At 45.3% G+C, this 23,858-nt stretch overlaps 1 protein-coding gene across 1 annotated transcript; it reads right to left on the bottom strand.

Moving 5' to 3' along the window:
* Window positions 1–1,525: 1,525 nt before the first annotated feature.
* TMEM33 (transmembrane protein 33) lies at window positions 1,526–23,832 on the bottom strand. The gene is made up of 8 exons (XM_063459923.1): window positions 23,744–23,832; window positions 13,683–13,739; window positions 12,761–12,855; window positions 10,251–10,438; window positions 8,168–8,235; window positions 4,565–4,698; window positions 4,212–4,295; window positions 1,526–2,727 (listed from the first exon to the last, which is right to left on the bottom strand). The coding sequence occupies exons 2-8, from the start codon at window positions 13,725–13,727 to the stop codon at window positions 2,598–2,600; spliced, it is 744 nt and encodes a 247-aa protein (XP_063315993.1). The 5' UTR covers window positions 13,728–13,739; window positions 23,744–23,832; the 3' UTR covers window positions 1,526–2,597.
* Window positions 23,833–23,858: the final 26 nt, after the last annotated feature.

Below are 23,858 nucleotides of genomic sequence, written 5' to 3'. Positions count from 1 at the left end.
TCTAATTTTTAACAATACTACACTGTCTTCCTTTATATACCCTTTGTCTCTTACATATGAGTGGATTCATAAGGAAGAACCAACCAAGGATAACTATTGCGGACTGAACATTGCTGTACCAGACGACCACATCAGATCGATTTAGATAAGACTTTCTATTTTTATTTTTATATTCGGACTATCTGTTCATTATTTTATTTATTTTTTATTAGGCGCAGCTCTTATTTCTATTTGTTTTTATTGTGTTACTTTTAAGGGTCTTTGAGGGATTCCCGTATAGAGTTGCTGCCTCCTGTGTTATCCAGCGCTTACTCATTTTTCTGTTAATACAGTCTTAACGTAATGAAACTTATCCACATAAGAATTTGGATAAACCGCTACATGCTAACCTGTTCATTAGCAAGAATATGCAACAAACAAGAAATCACCCAGGGAGATTCAAAAGAAAAGCATTTTCACTCTCAGCTGAGGAAAGAGTTCTTTACCAAAATTAATTGCCCTTTCAATTGTATAGATATATATTTTGTAATGCTTGGATACCATATTGCATAAAACATAATATTTAATAATATAATTGATATGTATGAAAACAGGTTGTTTATCCAAGGAGAAATCTGATTTCCATTATGAAGTCAAGAATGAATGTTTTCCTTTTTGTGGCAAAATTGGAAATGGCTAAATTGTCCCTGTTCCCTTAACCCTTCAAGTGAACACATTGCAGTTTTAAAGAAACTGGATTAATTGCAGGGTTAAGACAACCGCTAGTGGCTGATAACCAGCCAGCCACTACAGGCACTTCCTCGATTCACACAGCATTTAACTAAGATAAATAATGCTGGACGCTTTTCATGAGGAAATCACTGATTCAGCGCTGGAATCAGGTAAGTGAAAGAAATGTTTTTTTAAGTCTTTCATGACTAGGGATGGGGCGGATGCAGAGGGACACTAGTGTTTGGAATATAAACTTAAAGTTTCTCCCTCACGTCGCTGCTCTCCAGCATGCCGCGCCCCGCCTCTTTAGCTGAAATAATGAAGTACGATGATCTCAACCCATAGGAAAGCTAGTGCTCACTCGCGGCAAGATGACCCACTATGCCAATCATATGCTTTTAGTCTTCTACATCCTCAGTTGCAATTACTCCCTGCAATGCAATTACTGTTCAACAGAATGGCAAGGTTTTCCACTGTAGGGTTCAAATAGGAAGGTATATTGAGATGAAATGGTCTGTGTGCCTAAAGTTTTCCTTTAAATTTATAAATGTGACAATTTCTACTGAAATTTAAAACAAACAAAAAAAAAACTTTAATGTGAAAAATGTGTAAGTGCAGACTATCACTTAGATGATATGTGTGATCTGAAAAGTGTACAAGAATAGATTCCCATTTCTAATGTAATTGACATTAATGACTCGTAAATACGGATATGTTTGCATTCAGCTCATGCTACCATGAACTGTTTCGAGCCACTAAATTACATTATATAATATTTTCTCAACCATCACAATAAAGGTACCGTAATAAGATATTGTTACATTTGGCGAAAGTTTGAATTTTATTGCATTTCATGGAACTTTACACTTTGAGAAGTAGAAATAAAAAAAAATACATTAAATCGCACACTTCTGAAAACAAAAATGCTGTCCATTATGTTCTACAATGATTTTAGAAATGAATCTATTATATATACATATGAATAGTATATGTTCAATACAAAGAAGAGTACCTTTATCTCTTAAACGTTTGTTGGGACATGAGTAGCAAGATAGAAGCCAAAATGGTAGTTTGCAAAAGTAAAAAGAAAAATCTCCCACTTGACGACTTTGGCCTAAAATACAACTCTTTGTTTAGGGTTAAACCATGTTTGTCTTTAAATACAAACAGCACATAAAATATCTTTATTATTTCCTAAATAAGTGGCCCACAAATGTATTTTTTCAAAGAAATATGAAAGTGAAACATTATCAATGCACTTATGTTATTTTTCCGTTGTTCCCAATGTAAACATCTTCAAAAATTATTGTCAGATGGTAATATACAGAATTGTGACCTGGACAACATTGAATTCATGATGTTTATTTATGTGTATATATAGATAGAAACTGCTTTTATTTTTATTTTTTTTAAAGGATGGAGGTCATACAAAACCATACTGCTTGTAGCAATAGTGCATGCGCCGAAGGATAATGTCTGACAATCTGACTGCAGAAAACAGCCACCAGTATAAGCATCATATGAGTTATATGTCACAGTCAATGGACTGCCAGAGATTGCTTATACAAGAGAGTTTTTATTCTGGAAATGTGTTGGGAGTAGAAACTGCAAATTGTACAGGATTCAAATATGGCATGTATCGAAGCTAAGAAGGAATACCAAGTAACCTATATTTATTGATTACGAACAGTTCTCAGAGATAAGTCTACAAAATCCTTAAGAAGTAGTTTATAAAAAGGCATAGAGTTCAGCTTTATTCACATGGACTCATTTAGATGTCACTAGTTTGGGGATGATAGAAAAACACCAGATCTCATACGGAGTGCAGAAATACCAGCTGCTAATGCGCATTCATGTACATATTGAATAATTTAAATAAAAATAAGTTATGCAACAGTTGGCGCAAGTCTGCTTACAAAAGCAATGCTGTTAAGACACAGTCTTCTCACAAATTCTGGACATGCTGGTTTCATGACAAGGTGCTCCAAGATGATTCGCAACTCTGTGAATAATGTCCTGCAAAAAAAGGGGGGAGAAGCAATTTATAATACTGTAGAATTTATTGTCATTGGTCCATTCCTATCACTAGATCATATCCCCCAATTTATCAACTCGATATATCACATTTCATCCCAGATCCTTCAGCCTCTTCATTTCCTCCACTCCTAGTGTTGATATCTGTTACACCTCTTCTGTTACATTAAAAATAAAATACATTTTGCTCCCTGCTGCATGAAGTGTTTCCTCTGAAAAGCGCAGATACACAGAGGCTCTCAACAGAAGAAGTTGATGTTGTAATGTATTTCTCTGAAAACAAGTAGTTAAAAGGACACTTCAAACCCCTAAATCACTTTAGCTTGCTGAAGTACTTTATGTGTAAAGAGTGTGTCCTTTTTATTTTACAAAAAGTAAAGATTTAAATAGTTATCATTACATTTATAAATCAACCTTGTTACATCCCATGGCTGCCTATCAATCCTTCAATCAATTACTTCCTGGTTGTTTAGCTCAGTTGACAGCAGGCAACTACCCAGAGAATATGCGTTGCAAAAGACTTCTCATTGAGATGCACTAGGAAGCATATGGTTTGACAGCCACAGAGAGAAGGGAAGTGTTTGCAAACACTGCAGACAAGAGATCTGCAGCTTTTGAATGCTGGTTTTAGATACACTCCAATTAAATGCCTGCATTTCTATTGGGGGTATATCTACTAAATTGTTAAAACAAAAATCCATTTGAGTGTTCCTTTAAATGGACACTATAGGCACCCAGACCACTTCAGCTCAATGAAGTGGTCTTGGTACAGAGTCCTAATTGCACATAGTGCTGAGAAACTGCAATGTTTACATTGCAGCACCAAGTCTGCCTCCAGTGGCTGTCTGCCAGATAGCCACTGGAGGTGCTTCCTGGATCCTAATGGACTGGTAACGGACGATGGACATACCCATGCTCTGCATGAGGACATATAGACTTAGATTTTTCCCCATAGGGATCAGGCGGCCACTAGGGGTGCTTCCTGGCAGCATTGCTGTTCAGCATCTTCACGTTCTGGATGGAGACGCTGAACATTCCCCCATAGAGATGCATTGATTCAATGCCTTTTAAAGAAAAGATGCCGATTGGCGCAGAGCAGTGTTTTGACATGAATGCGCAATAGCTTCCCAACACGATAAATAGTTATATTACAGCTATGGTGACAGGAATAAATGTTTGTATTCCTGTCACTATAGTGTTCCTCTTAACAATTTAGGCCATAGTAGTATATTTAGAAATATATCCGCAAATCAGCAGGTATGGAGAACTTTTTATAAATTCTCTGTTTTGCTATACATTTATTTTACCAGCTCAACATTATTTCAGATAGGTGAACAGACTCTTAAGGATACTAGAAAAGGTAAGTCAAAAGTTTCTCACATTTAGGAATATCAAATCATTACAATTTTTTTATATAAGAAGACAAAAATGGTGGGAACAGTGGAGCAACTGCTGTTCAGACTTACCTGCAGTATGGGTTCCTTCTAGAAGAATAGCGCAGTGTTAGGAACCTGTAGTAGATGAAGGGCTGCAATAAGCTACCTTGGCCACTGAAAGGAAACACGCAGATTTTGTTAGCTACTTAATACAAAAGACAAAACCCAAATGTACATGTAATTGAGCACTAGTTGTGAATTTATTATACTTTGCCATAGAGGAGTTGCAGTTTCTTTAGATATTTACTAAATTACTAATTACCCAGATGCAAACATAAACTAAAAGGGGAAAACGAAAGAAAAAAAATGCAATACGTCCAGAATAAATTGGCATTGGCGTCATATTGGCGATCATATCGGTCTCTGCCCTCAAAATATCTTACCTGAGTAGCATAAAAACGGTGGCCGGCATTAAAAAGATTTCATTGCAAGCAACGAACTTCAGTATATTTTGTTGATTTTCATTCAGTTTGTTCAAAAGACCCCGGACAAATGGCATGCTATTTATTCCTTTAGCCTGAAATGAGAGGAAACACCAAGTGTATAATACAGTATAAAGCATTTATCACCCTCATTCTAATCAAGCAAGCAAGAAGAATTCAATGTTTTATATGTGCTTCCATAGCAAACATCAGTCAAGAGCTGGTAATTAATGCAACACAAAGTTAAAGAAATAGTGGTACCAAGTATAGTCTAAAATAAGTCTGTGCAGTGCTGTTTGGCTCATGTATGTAACGGACTTCATTTAATGAAGACTTGAGAAAGATCTTGTGGTTTTTCCTCATTCCAGTAATTTTCCTGTTTACATGATGACCATATTTCAGTTCCTATTAATAGTTCCTGTATGACTAGTTGATTTAAACATTTGCAAAACCTATGTGTTTTTATGCCCAAAAAAACAAACAAAATGTTGCACAATTGTACCATTTTCTTCTTTAACCCATAAAGGATGAAGGCAATTGATCAAGGACTGAACCAAACCCTTATGTCTGAGCTATATGTTTGCTTCAGCACAATGTAATGTTCTCTTCAAGTGCATGTACATATTATATATTGGTTTTTAAAAGGACAAAATTACGTGCAAATAAAATGTTAAAAATGGGAGGAAGGGGGAAAAAGGAAAATAAAGTAATCTTTTGCCTTTTAGCCCATTTTTGCTTATAATAATTCGTACATATGCAGGGCAACTAAATAAAAAGAACTCAAAATAGACTCAACAGTTTTGATTGTCAAGTTTCTAATAGGTCTAGGATCTAAAGAATTTTATGATGGTTAAAGGAACAAAGATCTGTATTATTAAGGCAATAGTGTTCCAGTCCCTAGACTTACGCAGACTCTCTTGGCGCTTCTTAGCTCTCCTCCTTCAGTGATGTCAAGGAGAGAACACGAACACACACGCACACACACACACTCTCTCTCTCTCTCTCTCTCTCCTTGACATCACTGAAGGAGGAGAGCTAAGAAGCGCCAAGAGAGTCTGCGTAAGTTTAGGGGCTGGAACACTATTGCCTTAGTAATACAGATCTTTGTTCCTTTAACTATCATAAAATTATAATATATATATATATACACTCACCCATGTAAGCAAGATCCAATCCCCCTCCTCCAAAACCGAGGATTGGTATTGGATCGAGCAACAGTTAATGGGGGTGAACAATCTGACAAGTCTTTTATGGATGGACCAGGACGTATTAGGAACCAGAATTAGGGACGCAGAGAACTGTACTTAAGAAATGCTTTTGAGAATATGGTCGAAATTTCAAAAGAAATGTCAGTTAAAAATTATGTAATTAAGGCGGTCCCCGTAACTATATTTGAGGATTTGTTCGCTCATTTGAACATAGTTTAATGGCCAAACAGAGAGAATATAAAAGTTATTGATCGGTTCCAATCGAAAGGAAAGGATTTAAGAGTAATACTAAATTAAATCGCAAATTTAATATCACAATGAGCCAATAGTTTAACGTATACAGAATACAATATTACGTTGTAAAACATCAATGCTCTGAGGACAAGGTCGAGTTATTGTCACAAGTAGACCAACTGCTTAGTAATGTCCACCAGGCTGTTTAAAAAGATGGTACTTCATGCTGGGACAAATGGTGCCTGATAAGGTTCCCCAAAGCTTGGAGCAGATGGTCTCAAGAAGTTGGCATTGAGAGTGAGTGGAAAATCTGGTCTGCTATTTGGAGTTTTACAAAAAGAACCACACATTGTATAAATATACAGGAACTCCAATTAAGAAGTGTTCAGATAGCATATTGTCCCTCAGATAATACACAAATTTAAGCCGTTAAGGTCTGAGGCTTGTTGGCTGTGTGGAGAAAGCATCGGAAGTAATCTTCATATCTGGTGGGAGTGTAAATTTATTAAAACGACTTGGGATGAGATTTTTGGGGTTATTGCTGCCTTGATTAAGACGGTATTTAGCCCCCATCCAAAAATAGCAATACTGCATTACAGCTTGAATATTTTACCATTAGCAATGAGGAGCTTGGTTATTCATGTCTTTATGGCTATGATGCTTGTAATTGCTCGCAACTGGAAAAGTCAGAGCCATATATGTTGGGGTGGGGTTAAAAAACAGATCGACCATGTAGTTATGATGGAAAAAAGTTATTCCATTTCTCAGTTAAACCTAGAGTGATTTGGAAACTTTGGTATAGCTGAGAGCGAGAAGATATGTACTCTTCAGGCTATGGCCAATCCAATCCTCCTCATAGAGGAGCACGGAGGACCCAACGCTCTTGCACAACAAGCATCATGCTCACACTCAAGCTTTCCAAACAAGAATCTGAATCAATGCTTTCCTATGGGGCTTCTGCAGTAATAGGCGCTTACATCAGAGCTGGCGGCATTGAACATAGACGTTCTCATGCAAACTGTCAAGACATCCAACATCAGAGAGCAAAGTTTTATTCCACTAAAAGTCAGAAAGCATCATGTAGTTGCTGTCTAAGAGACAGCCACTATAGGTTGGATTTTGTCCAGTGTACCTTTAACACTAACACTATACCCTTACCGTATGTTTACACTAACCATATACATACCATAACCTCACCCTTACACTAACCATAAACATACCCAACCCTAAACTTCTGATATTAGAAAATGGGCCTCCTAGTTAAAACAGTAGATAGTGGTCCGTGACCGCCATATACAGGCCAGTTTCATAATTACATTCACTGTAATTATTAAAGGAAATAAGGGGAATTGTGGGACACACCTGAACATGCATTTCTCAGTAGTGGTGCTGCCATAAAGACCAAAATATATACAAAATACAGATTAAGCAACAACACACACACAAAAAAATAATTACATTTACAATGAGTAAATATGGTAGACAGCTCCTAGAGGTTTAACACTGCAATGTAATTATTGAAGTTTATAACAAACTGGAATAATTGCCATTGCAGGGTTAAGGCGCCTGGGACACTGCACCCACACCACTTCAATTAGCTGAAGTTGTTTGGGTGCCTATAGTGTCCCTTTAAGCACAGCACGTTCTACTGCTGGGAAGGTGTTAGATTAATCTTCCATCACCAGGAGTATTGGACACTCTACAGTTCATAAGTGATAAGTGTTAATCTATCTCTTTATTCAAATAAAACTACAAACTTATTCAGATATCAAACCTCTGTTAGAGTAAAAATTCCCACAATTTTTTCCACATTTAAATACACAACAAATGGCTAACAAAGGGCTCATGGGTTATTTTGTTAACTAACAAAAACACAGAGTGTAAACATATGAGACCAACAGGGTTATTCACACGAGTGTGAAAAAGTCATGAATGCAAGGTAAATTTTCAAATTTGAGGCATTTTTTGTGGACCAAATATCTAATAATGTTTAAACAGAGATCCAGGAGAATCACAGGAAAGGTATTACACTATCATTTTCAGATCAACGGAAAAACACATTTACATGACACAGAGTTTGAATTTTCAGAAATTTGTGTTTAATTTTAGTAAATGTACTTACATCCAAGATTTTCTTTGTGTACGTTGATGCATGAAGCAAAGAAAAGAGCAAAACTGGGAAAATACTCACTGTAACAAAATGTCAAGGAAATATACATTGGACATATGTTCTTTTATATCATATACATAATTAAATACTCAATTTATGCTTCAGGGACTATTATGCAGTAAAACCACTGCCTGTCATCAAGATGGCAGTTTGTTATAGTTTCATCTTACTATTCCGTCTGTGACATTTGTTCATTGTATATGTGCAGCTAAAAAAAATGTATTGCAATAAGTGAGAATAAACACCTCTGTGTTACTGTATGGCATTGTTACAGTTTGTGTATTGTAACAAAACTTTATAAAAATGTGTACCGTGGGGGACAAAAGGTCCATCCCATCTGATACAAAAATGGTAAACTTATACTTACTTAGATATTACCACACAATTTCAAAATACCAGAGATCGTTTATCAGGTTATCATAAATCATAAGCCTACTTTATTAAAGGAACACTAGAGTGACAGGAATACAAACCGGTATTCCTGTCACTATATAGTTATGAAAACACATTTTAGGCCCCCATGTCAGCTAAGCAAAAGGTGATTTTACACACTTTTTTCCAGTGCTGCACAGCTGGCCCCACCCACGATCCGCCCCCTTGGTTGGAATCAAACTTGATTACCTCAGCCAATTCATCTATGAGGAACATTCAGTGCCTTCATGCCACACGTGGAGACGCTGAACGTCAGTGCTGCAAATTGTGCAACAGTGACTCAGGAAGCACCTCTAGTGGCAGTTTGGGTGTGGCCATTAGAGTTGTTACTAGGCAGCAATATAAACACTGCCTTTTCTCTGTTTAGATTAAAAAGCCTGCAGGGACCGACTATACTCACCAGAAAAACTACATTAAGCTGTAGTTGTTCTGGTGACTAAAGTGTCCCTTTAACCATTTAAGTGCCGGAGATATTCTTCCTATCAACACACTGGGTACACTTGATACATTTAAAGCATTTACTCTTCTGTGGCAATCTTCTATGCTTACTGACCTTCCTTATCTTTTCACTCCGTTCTTAAGTCTAACTCACCCACTTAAGTCTGTTTTGGCTCTTCTTTCCGGTCTTTTTTTCTTTCTTATTCAGCACCTTCTAACCCGTGCCTATGTTTAACATTTAGGTCGGTTTAAATATTCTCTCTATTACAATATTATATCAGTGATAATTATATTCTCCTATTGTTCCTTTAACTGGAGATGTACTGCTGTATTAAATTTGTGATGAACCCGCCTCCCCCCCTATAAATGCATGTAGGCATAATACTGTATCATCACTGAGGATTCTGTACAGCATTACAATACAGTTCTGAAGTTGAATTCACAAATAAGTTATAGTGTTAGCCCTATGCCCTGCTCCATGTGTGCAGGACTTTAAAAAAAAAAAAAAAAAAAAGAAAGAAAAATAACCTTGCTGGCTTCTGATCTGGATATCTGGCTTCTTTTTTACCCCTTATTTTGTTAGCCAAATCTCCTACACACGTAGCAAATGAAATCCCCAACCACAAGACATGTGGGAATAAGTGAACAGTTAATCCACACAGGCCCTTAACACCTAAAGAACAGCAAAGAAAGAGTCGGTAATCAAGCAAGATTTTTCGCTCTGTTTTAATGTAGTTATTCTGGTGAGTATAGACAGTTCCTGCAGGCTTTTTGTTGTACACACAGTTTTATCAGATGGATTGGCTGAGGTAATCAATTCAGATAATTCAGCTTGGGGGCCGGCCAGCGCTTGCAGACCTGTGGTGAGCTGGAGAAAAGGTAAGTTAAACCCTTTCTAAGGGACAAGCCACCCTATATATTCCTATAAGCTCAGGAATATAGGTTTGTGTTCCAGATCCTATAGTGTTCCTTTAACCCCTTAAGGACACATGACATGTGTGACATGTCATGATTCCCTTTTATTCCAGAAGTTTGGTCCTTAAGGGGTTAAATTCACACAAAGCCATACATACACTGTGTAGGGAGGCTTCTTGCCAAGTCTTTAGTGAACACATAATCTTGAGAAGTCTTCATAGGATAATTAAAACAAATGCAAAAAGGATACTTGTAACCGGATAGGAGTTGACAAATATTAGCGAATATAAGAGATAATGGCAGCTGTCCTCTAGCAGAGCCTGTGCTAGGAATGCACGGCTAAGCTGAAAATGTGGTAATCTCTGATGGAGTCGAAGTGCACTGGTGAGAGCATTTGCCAATAAGGCACGTTGATAAAAGCTGGCTGCTTCATGTAAGCTAAAAATTAAAACAATGAGGTTACAATCTGAAAAGGTTTATTTCCAATAAATATCATCATTAAACAATCCATGCAAGAATAATCAATGGGGCGGGTACGGAAATATTTTGAAATTATAAGTAGTTCATCTTTTGAAAAAGAACCCTGAAAAACCCAGCTTGGCCATATAAGATTACAACAGCAGAATAACTTTTTATCGGAGGATATAGTAATAATAATCGGATCACTTCTGATGCAGTAAAGGGGGGGGGGGGGGGGGGGGGGGGGGCGGATCTAATGTTCCCTTCAGATGTGTTTCTACTTGTGAGTTTCCACCGGCTCCCTCTTCTGGGTCCTTTCTCTATCAACGGGACTGGAGCTGAATTATTCTCTCGTAACTGCTACATATGGATGCTCTAGCTGCAAGGTTTCTTCAATCAGTGGATTTTACATGTTCCTTTAGTAGACTTTTTACAGACTACTTGGGAGGCTGCCTGGGAGTCACGAAGGGCTCAGAGAACTTTGTTGTTTCAGAAAGTAAGACAATGTTCTCTAGTGGAGAGATTTAGCTGGCTCAGCCAGAACTCCTTTGGGAGTCTTAAGTCCTCTTTCAGGAGACATCATGGGGACTGCATATGTCAATCCACCAAGATCAATGAATGCTGCAGACATGAGTCATCAGACATGTAATCTGCAAGATTCTACAGTGGGCTACAATAAGTCTTGTCCATGAAGCTTCTAAGGACCAAATCAACAAGTCAACTTATCTGGTTGTCCTTGCATATATTGTTCATTGACTCTGCTTATGGAAGTAAAGTGCAATGGGCAATTTTCTCCATTCAGTTGTCAGCACTACCTACCCTTAGGTTTTTAAAGGAACACTATAGTCACCTAAATTACTTTAGCTAAATAAAGCAGTTTTAGTGTATAGATCATTCCCCTGCAATTTCACTGCTCAATTCACTGTCATTTAGGAGTTAAATCACTTTGTTTCTGTTTATGCAGCCCTAGCCACACCTCCCCTAGCTATGATTGACAGAGCCTGCATTAAAAAAAAAAACTGGTTTCACTTTCAAACAGATGTAATTTACCTTAAATAATTGTATCTCAATCTCTAAATTTAACTTTAATCACATACAGGAGGCTCTTGCAGGGTCTAGCAAGCTATAGCAGGGGATAAGAAAAACTTAATTAAACAGAACTTGGAATAAAGAAAGCCTAAATAGGGCTCTCTTTACAGGAAGTGTTTATGGAAGGCTGTGCAAGTCACATGCAGGGAGGTGTGACTAGTGTTCATAAACAAAGATATTTAACTCCTAAATGGCAGAGGATTGAGCAGTGAGGCTGCAGGGGCCAGTTCTATACACCAAAACTGCTTCATTAAAGGGAATCTCCAGTGCCAGGAAAAGCACTGCAGGATTCCTCTCCCTCCCACCCCCCAATCCCCAGTTGCTTAAGGGGTGAACACCCCTTCAGTGACTTACCTGAGGCAGCGACATGTCCCACGTCGCTGCCTGCTCCTCCCCCGCCGCTCCACCTTCTGCCTACGTCGGCCGGTGGGCGAGACTGATTAGGCATTAGCGCACCCCATAGGAAAGCATTGAAAAGATTTTCAATGTTTTCCTATGGGGAATTGAGCGACACTGGAGGTCCTCACACAGCGTGAGGACGTCCAGCGACGCTCTAGCACAGAAAACCTGTGCTATAGAGCAGGAAGTTCCCTCTAGTGGCTCTCTAATAGACAGCCACTAGGGGAGGACTTAACCCTGCAAGGTAATTATTGCAGTTTATAAAAAAACTGCAATAATTACACTTGCAGGGTTAAGGGTAGTGGGAGTTGGCACCCAGACCACTCCAATGGGCAGAAGTGGTCTGGGTGCCTACAGTGTCCCTTTAAGCTAAAGTTGTTCAGGTGACTATAGTGTCCCGCTCTACTTCACTATACAATCACATGTTATGATATGATATGCTCTCACCATTCAAGGAAGGAAAATAAAAATTTATTGCCATCCAGATGGTGTGAGAACACAAGGCCTTGGCCATCCCTGGGTGCCAGTGCTTTATGCTTCAACTTCCCTACTTGATTTTTTGTTTCTTTCTGTTTTTTTCCCCTTTCCTTGGTAATATGTACAACTAAGGATTATAGAGGGTTCGGGGGTGTTTCACATTGTGTTTGTTCTACCTCCTCTAGTTGGGAGAAACCAATTAAAAGTATAAAAAAAGCCCAGTATGCGAACAATAACATTGCCATTAGTTAATGTATATAAAAAGTGTCAAAAATCACCAAAAACATCTATTTTGCTTACAGATTTTTGAACAAAAACACTAAACGGAAAACTTACCCTAAAACAGGAAGAATAAATAGTGCTGAACAGTATACTGTGAACCATCTAGAAAGCCACATTGCAGTGTCAAGCTTATTTGCCATCATAAATTGCTAAAATAAATAGAAATACAAAATACATCAAGATTAACAATGCAATGGTGATCAGAATGCTTATGTACCAAAATTCACAAGCAGAATGAAATATTTCATTTTTTTACATTTACTGTATATCAGCTCATTTGCGACACCATTATATTACAAAGTGTTAATGAAAATGAATACTTAAAGTGATCTGAACTGGTCATGGTCTTTGACGTCTGTATGTGCTGCGTTTTCGCTATAAAAACGCTGCACATGTGGAGTTTAACCCCTCTGCTAAAGTGTCATTAACAAGCCCGGAACTTGAGCCCTACGGCGGCTAATGTCAGTTCTGTGCAACATTGTTGCCAAGTATTATCAGTCAAAGGCAGAGAGTGGTCAACTGATACTCTGGGCCAATGAATTGCAACAGCCATGGATTCACTAGGGAGCGAATGAGCCCAGCGGGGGACCCAGGTAAAGAGATAAACCGCTGCTAAATGGAAAATTTGGAAGCGGAAATTGACATGTACCATTTGACCCTACAACATGTTAAAATATGGGTAAAACATTAAGGTCTTACATTAATCTGACACATAATTGTAAGAATTCCACACAAAAAATGAAATATGTAGAATATGTTTGTAAAAACACAAAAATTAACTATAGCCAGCAGATTTGGCTCAGTCATAAATGGGTTAATGTACTACTATATTCTTCATGTGAAACACACCCCACGTGAATTATTTTTACAGAGAAAACACCGGCATAACAAACTATTAAATTTTGCCTCATCACTTTTATGCCCTTAGATTACAATTTCCATTGTCAACTACGGTACATATGGAAGATCAACTTACCACTGCTCCCACCTGAGGAGGGCTCGTGGGGGCAGAGTCGGCCATGTCTGCAACAGTCTAGAGGAAAAGGACATAATTAAATATATTTGAGAACAGAATAGAAAACAGACAGTAAACAGAGAAACTGCATATAAAAGGTGGATGTGAAATGTTTTATACATCAACACCACTGTTTTTGTTTCTCCTCCTCTTTCAATGTATTTTTTTCTATGCAGAATGCCAGATGAAAAAACATCTTATAGCAGCGATTCAAAGGAGTTCTGATAGAGGAGTCTAGTTAAAGGACACAGTGCTGTGGATTTCTACATTCAAATGAACACTCCAAGCACCATAACTATCACAGCTAGCAAAGAGCTTCAAGCAGAATGATAGGGATAGGCAGCACCTGGTGGCACCCAAGTTGTCAAAATGTTCTTAAATGGTCTCACTATTCACTCTGTGGGAGGTGTCATGGTACAATATCCTCCTAGTTAGCAAATGCATATTTGTTAAATATAGGAGGATAAGTAAACCTGTCATTAAAAGACAACTGAAGTCACCCAACCCAGACTGCAAGGGCATGATCTTTATACCAAAACAGCTTCATTAAGCTAAAAGCTGTTTGGTGAGTACAGTGCCCCTTTAAAGCACTTTGATAAGCTTATTTAAGAATCTTAAATCATGACTGTCATAGCACATCCCTTTAATGAAAGGGTTAATGACAAAAGTTCAGTCTGTGGAATACATGGGAGAAATGATTCACTTAGCACATTGCAGCCAATCAATCCATCAACATAAAATATATCACCTTTAAACAGCACACTGTTGTGGATAGAGTGCCCTAGCAAACCTGCAATGTAACTTGTCAAACCATTTGACAACAGTATGACAACTTACCTGGGCTCCAAAGGGCGATGGTTAGTTTCTGGCACCATAGCCACAACAGGGCATTATGTGGGATGAGGGGGGGAACACTATGGGATGAGGGGGGGGAACACTATGGGATGAGGGGGGGAACACTATGGGATGAGGGGGGGAACACTATGGGATGAGGGGGGGAACACTATGGGATGAGGGGGGGAACACTATGGGATGAGGGGGGGAACACTATGGGATGAGGGGGGGAACACTATGGGATGAGGGGGGGAACACTATGGGATGAGGGGGGGAACACTATGGGATGAGGGGGGGAACACTATGGGATGAGGGGGGGAACACTATGGGATGAGGGGGGGAACACTATGGGATGAGGGGGGGAACACTATGGGATGAGGGGGGGAACACTATGGGATGAGGGGGGGAACACTATGGGATGAGGGGGGGAACACTATGGGATGAGGGGGGGAACACTATGGGATGAGGGGGGGAACACTATGGGATGAGGGGGGGAACACTATGGGATGAGGGGGGGAACACTATGGGATGAGGGGGGGAACACTATGGGATGAGGGGGGGAACACTATGGGATGAGGGGGGGAACACTATGGGATGAGGGGGGGAACACTATGGGATGAGGGGGGGAACACTATGGGATGAGGGGGGGAACACTATGGGATGAGGGGGGGAACACTATGGGATGAGGGGGGGAACACTATGGGATGAGGGGGGGAACACTATGGGATGAGGGGGGGAACACTATGGGATGAGGGGGGGAACACTATGGGATGAGGGGGGGAACACTATGGGATGAGGGGGGGAACACTATGGGATGAGGGGGGGGAACACTATGGGATGAGGGGGGGAACACTATGGGATGAGGGGGGGAACACTATGGGATGAGGGGGGGAACACTATGGGATGAGGGGGGGAACACTATGGGATGAGGGGGGGAACACTATGGGATGAGGGGGGGAACACTATGGGATGAGGGGGGGAACACTATGGGATGAGGGGGGGAACACTATGGGATGAGGGGGGGAACACTATGGGATGAGGGGGGGAACACTATGGGATGAGGGGGGGAACACTATGGGATGAGGGGGGGAACACTATGGGATGAGGGGGGGAACACTATGGGATGAGGGGGGGAACACTATGGGATGAGGGGGGGAACACTATGGGATGAGGGGGGGAACACTATGGGATGAGGGGGGGAACACTATGGGATGAGGGGGGGAACACTATGGGATGAGGGGGGGAACACTATGGGATGAGGGGGGGAACACTATGGGATGAGGGGGGGAACACTATGGGATGAGGGGGGGAACACTATGGGATGAGGGGGGGAACACTATGGGATGAGGGGGGGAACACTATGGGATGAGGGGGGGAACACTATGGGATGAGGGGGGGAACACTATGGGATGAGGGGGGGAACACTATGGGATGAGGGGGGGAACACTATGGGATGAGGGGGGGAACACTATGGGATGAGGGGGGGAACACTATGGGATGAGGGGGGGAACACTATGGGATGAGGGGGGGAACACTATGGGATGAGGGGGGGAACACTATGGGATGAGGGGGGGAACACTATGGGATGAGGGGGGGAACACTATGGGATGAGGGGGGGAACACTATGGGATGAGGGGGGGAACACTATGGGATGAGGGGGGGAACACTATGGGATGAGGGGGGGAACACTATGGGATGAGGGGGGGAACACTATGGGATGAGGGGGGGAACACTATGGGATGAGGGGGGGAACACTATGGGATGAGGGGGGGAACACTATGGGATGAGGGGGGGAACACTATGGGATGAGGGGGGGAACACTATGGGATGAGGGGGGGAACACTATGGGATGAGGGGGGGAACACTATGGGATGAGGGGGGGAACACTATGGGATGAGGGGGGGAACACTATGGGATGAGGGGGGGAACACTATGGGATGAGGGGGGGAACACTATGGGATGAGGGGGGGAACACTATGGGATGAGGGGGGGAACACTATGGGATGAGGGGGGGAACACTATGGGATGAGGGGGGGAACACTATGGGATGAGGGGGGGAACACTATGGGATGAGGGGGGGAACACTATGGGATGAGGGGGGGAACACTATGGGATGAGGGGGGGAACACTATGGGATGAGGGGGGGAACACTATGGGATGAGGGGGGGAACACTATGGGATGAGGGGGGGAACACTATGGGATGAGGGGGGGAACACTATGGGATGAGGGGGGGAACACTATGGGATGAGGGGGGGAACACTATGGGATGAGGGGGGGAACACTATGGGATGAGGGGGGGAACACTATGGGATGAGGGGGGGAACACTATGGGATGAGGGGGGGAACACTATGGGATGAGGGGGGGAACACTATGGGATGAGGGGGGGAACACTATGGGATGAGGGGGGGAACACTATGGGATGAGGGGGGGAACACTATGGGATGAGGGGGGGAACACTATGGGATGAGGGGGGGAACACTATGGGATGAGGGGGGGAACACTATGGGATGAGGGGGGGAACACTATGGGATGAGGGGGGGAACACTATGGGATGAGGGGGGGAACACTATGGGATGAGGGGGGGAACACTATGGGATGAGGGGGGGAACACTATGGGATGAGGGGGGGAACACTATGGGATGAGGGGGGGAACACTATGGGATGAGGGGGGGAACACTATGGGATGAGGGGGGGAACACTATGGGATGAGGGGGGGAACACTATGGGATGAGGGGGGGAACACTATGGGATGAGGGGGGGAACACTATGGGATGAGGGGGGGAACACTATGGGATGAGGGGGGGAACACTATGGGATGAGGGGGGGAACACTATGGGATGAGGGGGGGAACACTATGGGATGAGGGGGGGAACACTATGGGATGAGGGGGGGAACACTATGGGATGAGGGGGGGAACACTATGGGATGAGGGGGGGAACACTATGGGATGAGGGGGGGAACACTATGGGATGAGGGGGGGAACACTATGGGATGAGGGGGGGAACACTATGGGATGAGGGGGGGAACACTATGGGATGAGGGGGGGAACACTATGGGATGAGGGGGGGAACACTATGGGATGAGGGGGGGAACACTATGGGATGAGGGGGGGAACACTATGGGATGAGGGGGGGAACACTATGGGATGAGGGGGGGAACACTATGGGATGAGGGGGGGAACACTATGGGATGAGGGGGGGAACACTATGGGATGAGGGGGGGAACACTATGGGATGAGGGGGGGAACACTATGGGATGAGGGGGGGAACACTATGGGATGAGGGGGGGAACACTATGGGATGAGGGGGGGAACACTATGGGATGAGGGGGGGAACACTATGGGATGAGGGGGGGAACACTATGGGATGAGGGGGGGAACACTATGGGATGAGGGGGGGAACACTATGGGATGAGGGGGGGAACACTATGGGATGAGGGGGGGAACACTATGGGATGAGGGGGGGAACACTATGGGATGAGGGGGGGAACACTATGGGATGAGGGGGGGAACACTATGGGATGAGGGGGGGAACACTATGGGATGAGGGGGGGAACACTATGGGATGAGGGGGGGAACACTATGGGATGAGGGGGGGAACACTATGGGATGAGGGGGGGAACACTATGGGATGAGGGGGGGAACACTATGGGATGAGGGGGGGAACACTATGGGATGAGGGGGGGAACACTATGGGATGAGGGGGGGAACACTATGGGATGAGGGGGGGAACACTATGGGATGAGGGGGGGAACACTATGGGATGAGGGGGGGAACACTATGGGATGAGGGGGGGAACACTATGGGATGAGGGGGGGAACACTATGGGATGAGGGGGGGAACACTATGGGATGAGGGGGGGAACACTATGGGATGAGGGGGGGAACACTATGGGATGAGGGGGGGAACACTATGGGATGAGGGGGGGAACACTATGGGATGAGGGGGGGAACACTATGGGATGAGGGGGGGAACACTATGGGATGAGGGGGGGAACACTATGGGATGAGGGGGGGAACACTATGGGATGAGGGGGGGAACACTATGGGATGAGGGGGGGAACACTATGGGATGAGGGGGGGAACACTATGGGATGAGGGGGGGAACACTATGGGATGAGGGGGGGAACACTATGGGATGAGGGGGGGAACACTATGGGATGAGGGGGGGAACACTATGGGATGAGGGGGGGAACACTATGGGATGAGGGGGGGAACACTATGGGATGAGGGGGGGAACACTATGGGATGAGGGGGGGAACACTATGGGATGAGGGGGGGAACACTATGGGATGAGGGGGGGAACACTATGGGATGAGGGGGGGAACACTATGGGATGAGGGGGGGAACACTATGGGATGAGGGGGGGAACACTATGGGATGAGGGGGGGAACACTATGGGATGAGGGGGGGAACACTATGGGATGAGGGGGGGAACACTATGGGATGAGGGGGGGAACACTATGGGATGAGGGGGGGAACACTATGGGATGAGGGGGGGAACACTATGGGATGAGGGGGGGAACACTATGGGATGAGGGGGGGAACACTATGGGATGAGGGGGGGAACACTATGGGATGAGGGGGGGAACACTATGGGATGAGGGGGGGAACACTATGGGATGAGGGGGGGAACACTATGGGATGAGGGGGGGAACACTATGGGATGAGGGGGGGAACACTATGGGATGAGGGGGGGAACACTATGGGATGAGGGGGGGAACACTATGGGATGAGGGGGGGAACACTATGGGATGAGGGGGGGAACACTATGGGATGAGGGGGGGAACACTATGGGATGAGGGGGGGAACACTATGGGATGAGGGGGGGAACACTATGGGATGAGGGGGGGAACACTATGGGATGAGGGGGGGAACACTATGGGATGAGGGGGGGAACACTATGGGATGAGGGGGGGAACACTATGGGATGAGGGGGGGAACACTATGGGATGAGGGGGGGAACACTATGGGATGAGGGGGGGAACACTATGGGATGAGGGGGGGAACACTATGGGATGAGGGGGGGAACACTATGGGATGAGGGGGGGAACACTATGGGATGAGGGGGGGAACACTATGGGATGAGGGGGGGAACACTATGGGATGAGGGGGGGAACACTATGGGATGAGGGGGGGAACACTATGGGATGAGGGGGGGAACACTATGGGATGAGGGGGGGAACACTATGGGATGAGGGGGGGAACACTATGGGATGAGGGGGGGAACACTATGGGATGAGGGGGGGAACACTATGGGATGAGGGGGGGAACACTATGGGATGAGGGGGGGAACACTATGGGATGAGGGGGGGAACACTATGGGATGAGGGGGGGAACACTATGGGATGAGGGGGGGAACACTATGGGATGAGGGGGGGAACACTATGGGATGAGGGGGGGAACACTATGGGATGAGGGGGGGAACACTATGGGATGAGGGGGGGAACACTATGGGATGAGGGGGGGAACACTATGGGATGAGGGGGGGAACACTATGGGATGAGGGGGGGAACACTATGGGATGAGGGGGGGAACACTATGGGATGAGGGGGGGAACACTATGGGATGAGGGGGGGAACACTATGGGATGAGGGGGGGAACACTATGGGATGAGGGGGGGAACACTATGGGATGAGGGGGGGAACACTATGGGATGAGGGGGGGAACACTATGGGATGAGGGGGGGAACACTATGGGATGAGGGGGGGAACACTATGGGATGAGGGGGGGAACACTATGGGATGAGGGGGGGAACACTATGGGATGAGGGGGGGAACACTATGGGATGAGGGGGGGAACACTATGGGATGAGGGGGGGAACACTATGGGATGAGGGGGGGAACACTATGGGATGAGGGGGGGAACACTATGGGATGAGGGGGGGAACACTATGGGATGAGGGGGGGAACACTATGGGATGAGGGGGGGAACACTATGGGATGAGGGGGGGAACACTATGGGATGAGGGGGGGAACACTATGGGATGAGGGGGGGAACACTATGGGATGAGGGGGGGAACACTATGGGATGAGGGGGGGAACACTATGGGATGAGGGGGGGAACACTATGGGATGAGGGGGGGAACACTATGGGATGAGGGGGGGAACACTATGGGATGAGGGGGGGAACACTATGGGATGAGGGGGGGAACACTATGGGATGAGGGGGGGAACACTATGGGATGAGGGGGGGAACACTATGGGATGAGGGGGGGAACACTATGGGATGAGGGGGGGAACACTATGGGATGAGGGGGGGAACACTATGGGATGAGGGGGGGAACACTATGGGATGAGGGGGGGAACACTATGGGATGAGGGGGGGAACACTATGGGATGAGGGGGGGAACACTATGGGATGAGGGGGGGAACACTATGGGATGAGGGGGGGAACACTATGGGATGAGGGGGGGAACACTATGGGATGAGGGGGGGAACACTATGGGATGAGGGGGGGAACACTATGGGATGAGGGGGGGAACACTATGGGATGAGGGGGGGAACACTATGGGATGAGGGGGGGAACACTATGGGATGAGGGGGGGAACACTATGGGATGAGGGGGGGAACACTATGGGATGAGGGGGGGAACACTATGGGATGAGGGGGGGAACACTATGGGATGAGGGGGGGAACACTATGGGATGAGGGGGGGAACACTATGGGATGAGGGGGGGAACACTATGGGATGAGGGGGGGAACACTATGGGATGAGGGGGGGAACACTATGGGATGAGGGGGGGAACACTATGGGATGAGGGGGGGAACACTATGGGATGAGGGGGGGAACACTATGGGATGAGGGGGGGAACACTATGGGATGAGGGGGGGAACACTATGGGATGAGGGGGGGAACACTATGGGATGAGGGGGGGAACACTATGGGATGAGGGGGGGAACACTATGGGATGAGGGGGGGAACACTATGGGATGAGGGGGGGAACACTATGGGATGAGGGGGGGAACACTATGGGATGAGGGGGGGAACACTATGGGATGAGGGGGGGAACACTATGGGATGAGGGGGGGAACACTATGGGATGAGGGGGGGAACACTATGGGATGAGGGGGGGAACACTATGGGATGAGGGGGGGAACACTATGGGATGAGGGGGGGAACACTATGGGATGAGGGGGGGAACACTATGGGATGAGGGGGGGAACACTATGGGATGAGGGGGGGAACACTATGGGATGAGGGGGGGAACACTATGGGATGAGGGGGGGAACACTATGGGATGAGGGGGGGAACACTATGGGATGAGGGGGGGAACACTATGGGAGGAGGGGGGGAACACTATGGGAGGAGGGGAGAATACTATGGGAGGAGGGGAGAATACTATGGGAGGAGGGGAGAATACTATGGGAGGAGGGGAGAATACTATGGGAGGAGGGGAGAATACTATGGGAGGAGGGGAGAATACTATGGAAAGGGGGGGGGAACACTATGGGATATGGGGGGGGGGGGATACTATGGGATGAGGGGGGGGGGATTTCCTGGAATTTCCTTCTTAAAATGAGGTGCGTGTTATACGCCGGTGTGTGTTATACGCCGATAAATACGGTATTTCAAATTGGAGTACCTGCCTAGAGCCCTGGACATTGACCAGATTATTCCCTAAATTTCAAATGACTGAGAATTAAATGCAAATGTAAAATCTGAGACAATAGCAGATTTGGAAAAATTCTCCATATGAGCATTAGTCATAACTTTTTCATTTAAGGACCAGTATATCTAAATGAAGCTGTTAAAAATTAAATAAGCTGTTATGGTTTTTCAAGACAGTTTTGTGAATGGGGAGTCACTGATTGGCTGAGAGTGCCAGCTGACCGATCTTGGCCAATCAGCTGTGCCCCTGCCCAGCGGCACTCTGCACTTCCTGAAACTTAAATTTCAGAAGTTGGAGCTGCCTGAGGGACCTGACTATCGGTGCTGGCAGCAACTTTGGTGTTAAACAGTTCGATAACGGTTTAAACCCTTAAGGTAAGAGTGCACCCGCGGACCTCCTGGCACCATAACAACTTCCTCTAAATTAAGTTCTAAACTATCCCTTTAAGGATTAAATTCACCTCTAGCATTGGATTGGACCAACGATGAAGGAAAAGAGATAAGCAATGTTTCAGAGCTGGAAAAAAAAGGTTCATAAATCATCTATTTTAGCAATTTTTATGGCTAACTGGGAGACCTGTATTGTACAAGGTAAACTATAGTAATAGAGAGATCAGGCCACATAAGGTTACATCCAGTGTAGACTTTAATCGGAAACAATAGCCATTCGTTTCTAATAAAGTCTGCGCTGGATGTAATCTTGTGTACCAGGACCTCTTTATTTACATTGGAATTAAGGTTTTGACACCCTTGTCTGTGTGGTATCAAGCAACGACCCAGAAATACCAAGACAAGATTCCCCGGTAAACTATGAATATCGATAAAATGTATACACTGAGGACAAAGCAATGATAGTACATATCCTATGACACTTTTCTTACCACAATAACTAGGACCTCCCTTATATCGCTATGGTGGACGAACCATATCAAGGCTGGCTAAGCGCCATTAGAGTTGTAGTTTACAAATAACTGATTGCCAACGCTTAGCCTTCCCACTAAGTCTGTGATGGCTAATTTGGCAGCATCAGAGCTGGCCAGGCATTATAGGAAATGTCATTGCAGCATCCCAACCCAACCCAGTCCAAGGTAAACCAACAGGATCTGGGCATTTCCCAGTCACGTTTCACTGGGGATACTGACTAGCTGTATTGTCAGTGTGTCTGTAGGGCTCCTGTAAGGGCTGAGTGATCACAGGGAAGGGTCCCAGCTGCTGGCAAACTCCCAGTGTGAGCATCCTGGCACATTCAGCCATTACTGGAGGGGATGGAGCCCTCTCACTGCTCAGAATCCCCTGAATGACACACACACAGGTTGCCATGGCAGCAGGCTCACTGCCTGGGTGGCCCTCAGGGGCCAATTATGGAGCCCCAGGCTCCTGTGTTAATGCGAGCAGGTGATGGCTCACCCCGGGCCTCCTGCTGCCCATTCATCCGCACGAGGCTGCACAGACCGGCCCCGCAGGCCGCTATCCCCGGCCCCCTATCTATGAGAATCACCCCCTGCCGGCCCGCCGCCGCCGCCGCCACCATACTGCCCCCCCACTGTCCCCCTCCCATAACCCCCCACGGCGGCTCACCTCAGCCCGATCCCTGACACCGGCCTGTCACTCCTTCCGGCGGCGGAGCTGCTGCTGCAGAGACTGACGGCTCTGACGTCGAACCCCTGATCGTCCAATGGCTGCGCCGCGAGAA

Source organism: Pelobates fuscus, chromosome 6 (genome assembly GCF_036172605.1).
Source record: "Pelobates fuscus isolate aPelFus1 chromosome 6, aPelFus1.pri, whole genome shotgun sequence".
NCBI classification, from domain to species: domain Eukaryota; kingdom Metazoa; phylum Chordata; class Amphibia; order Anura; family Pelobatidae; genus Pelobates; species Pelobates fuscus.
Note: the sequence above shows the minus strand (reverse complement) of the source record. Positions and strands in the feature narration are given on the sequence as shown.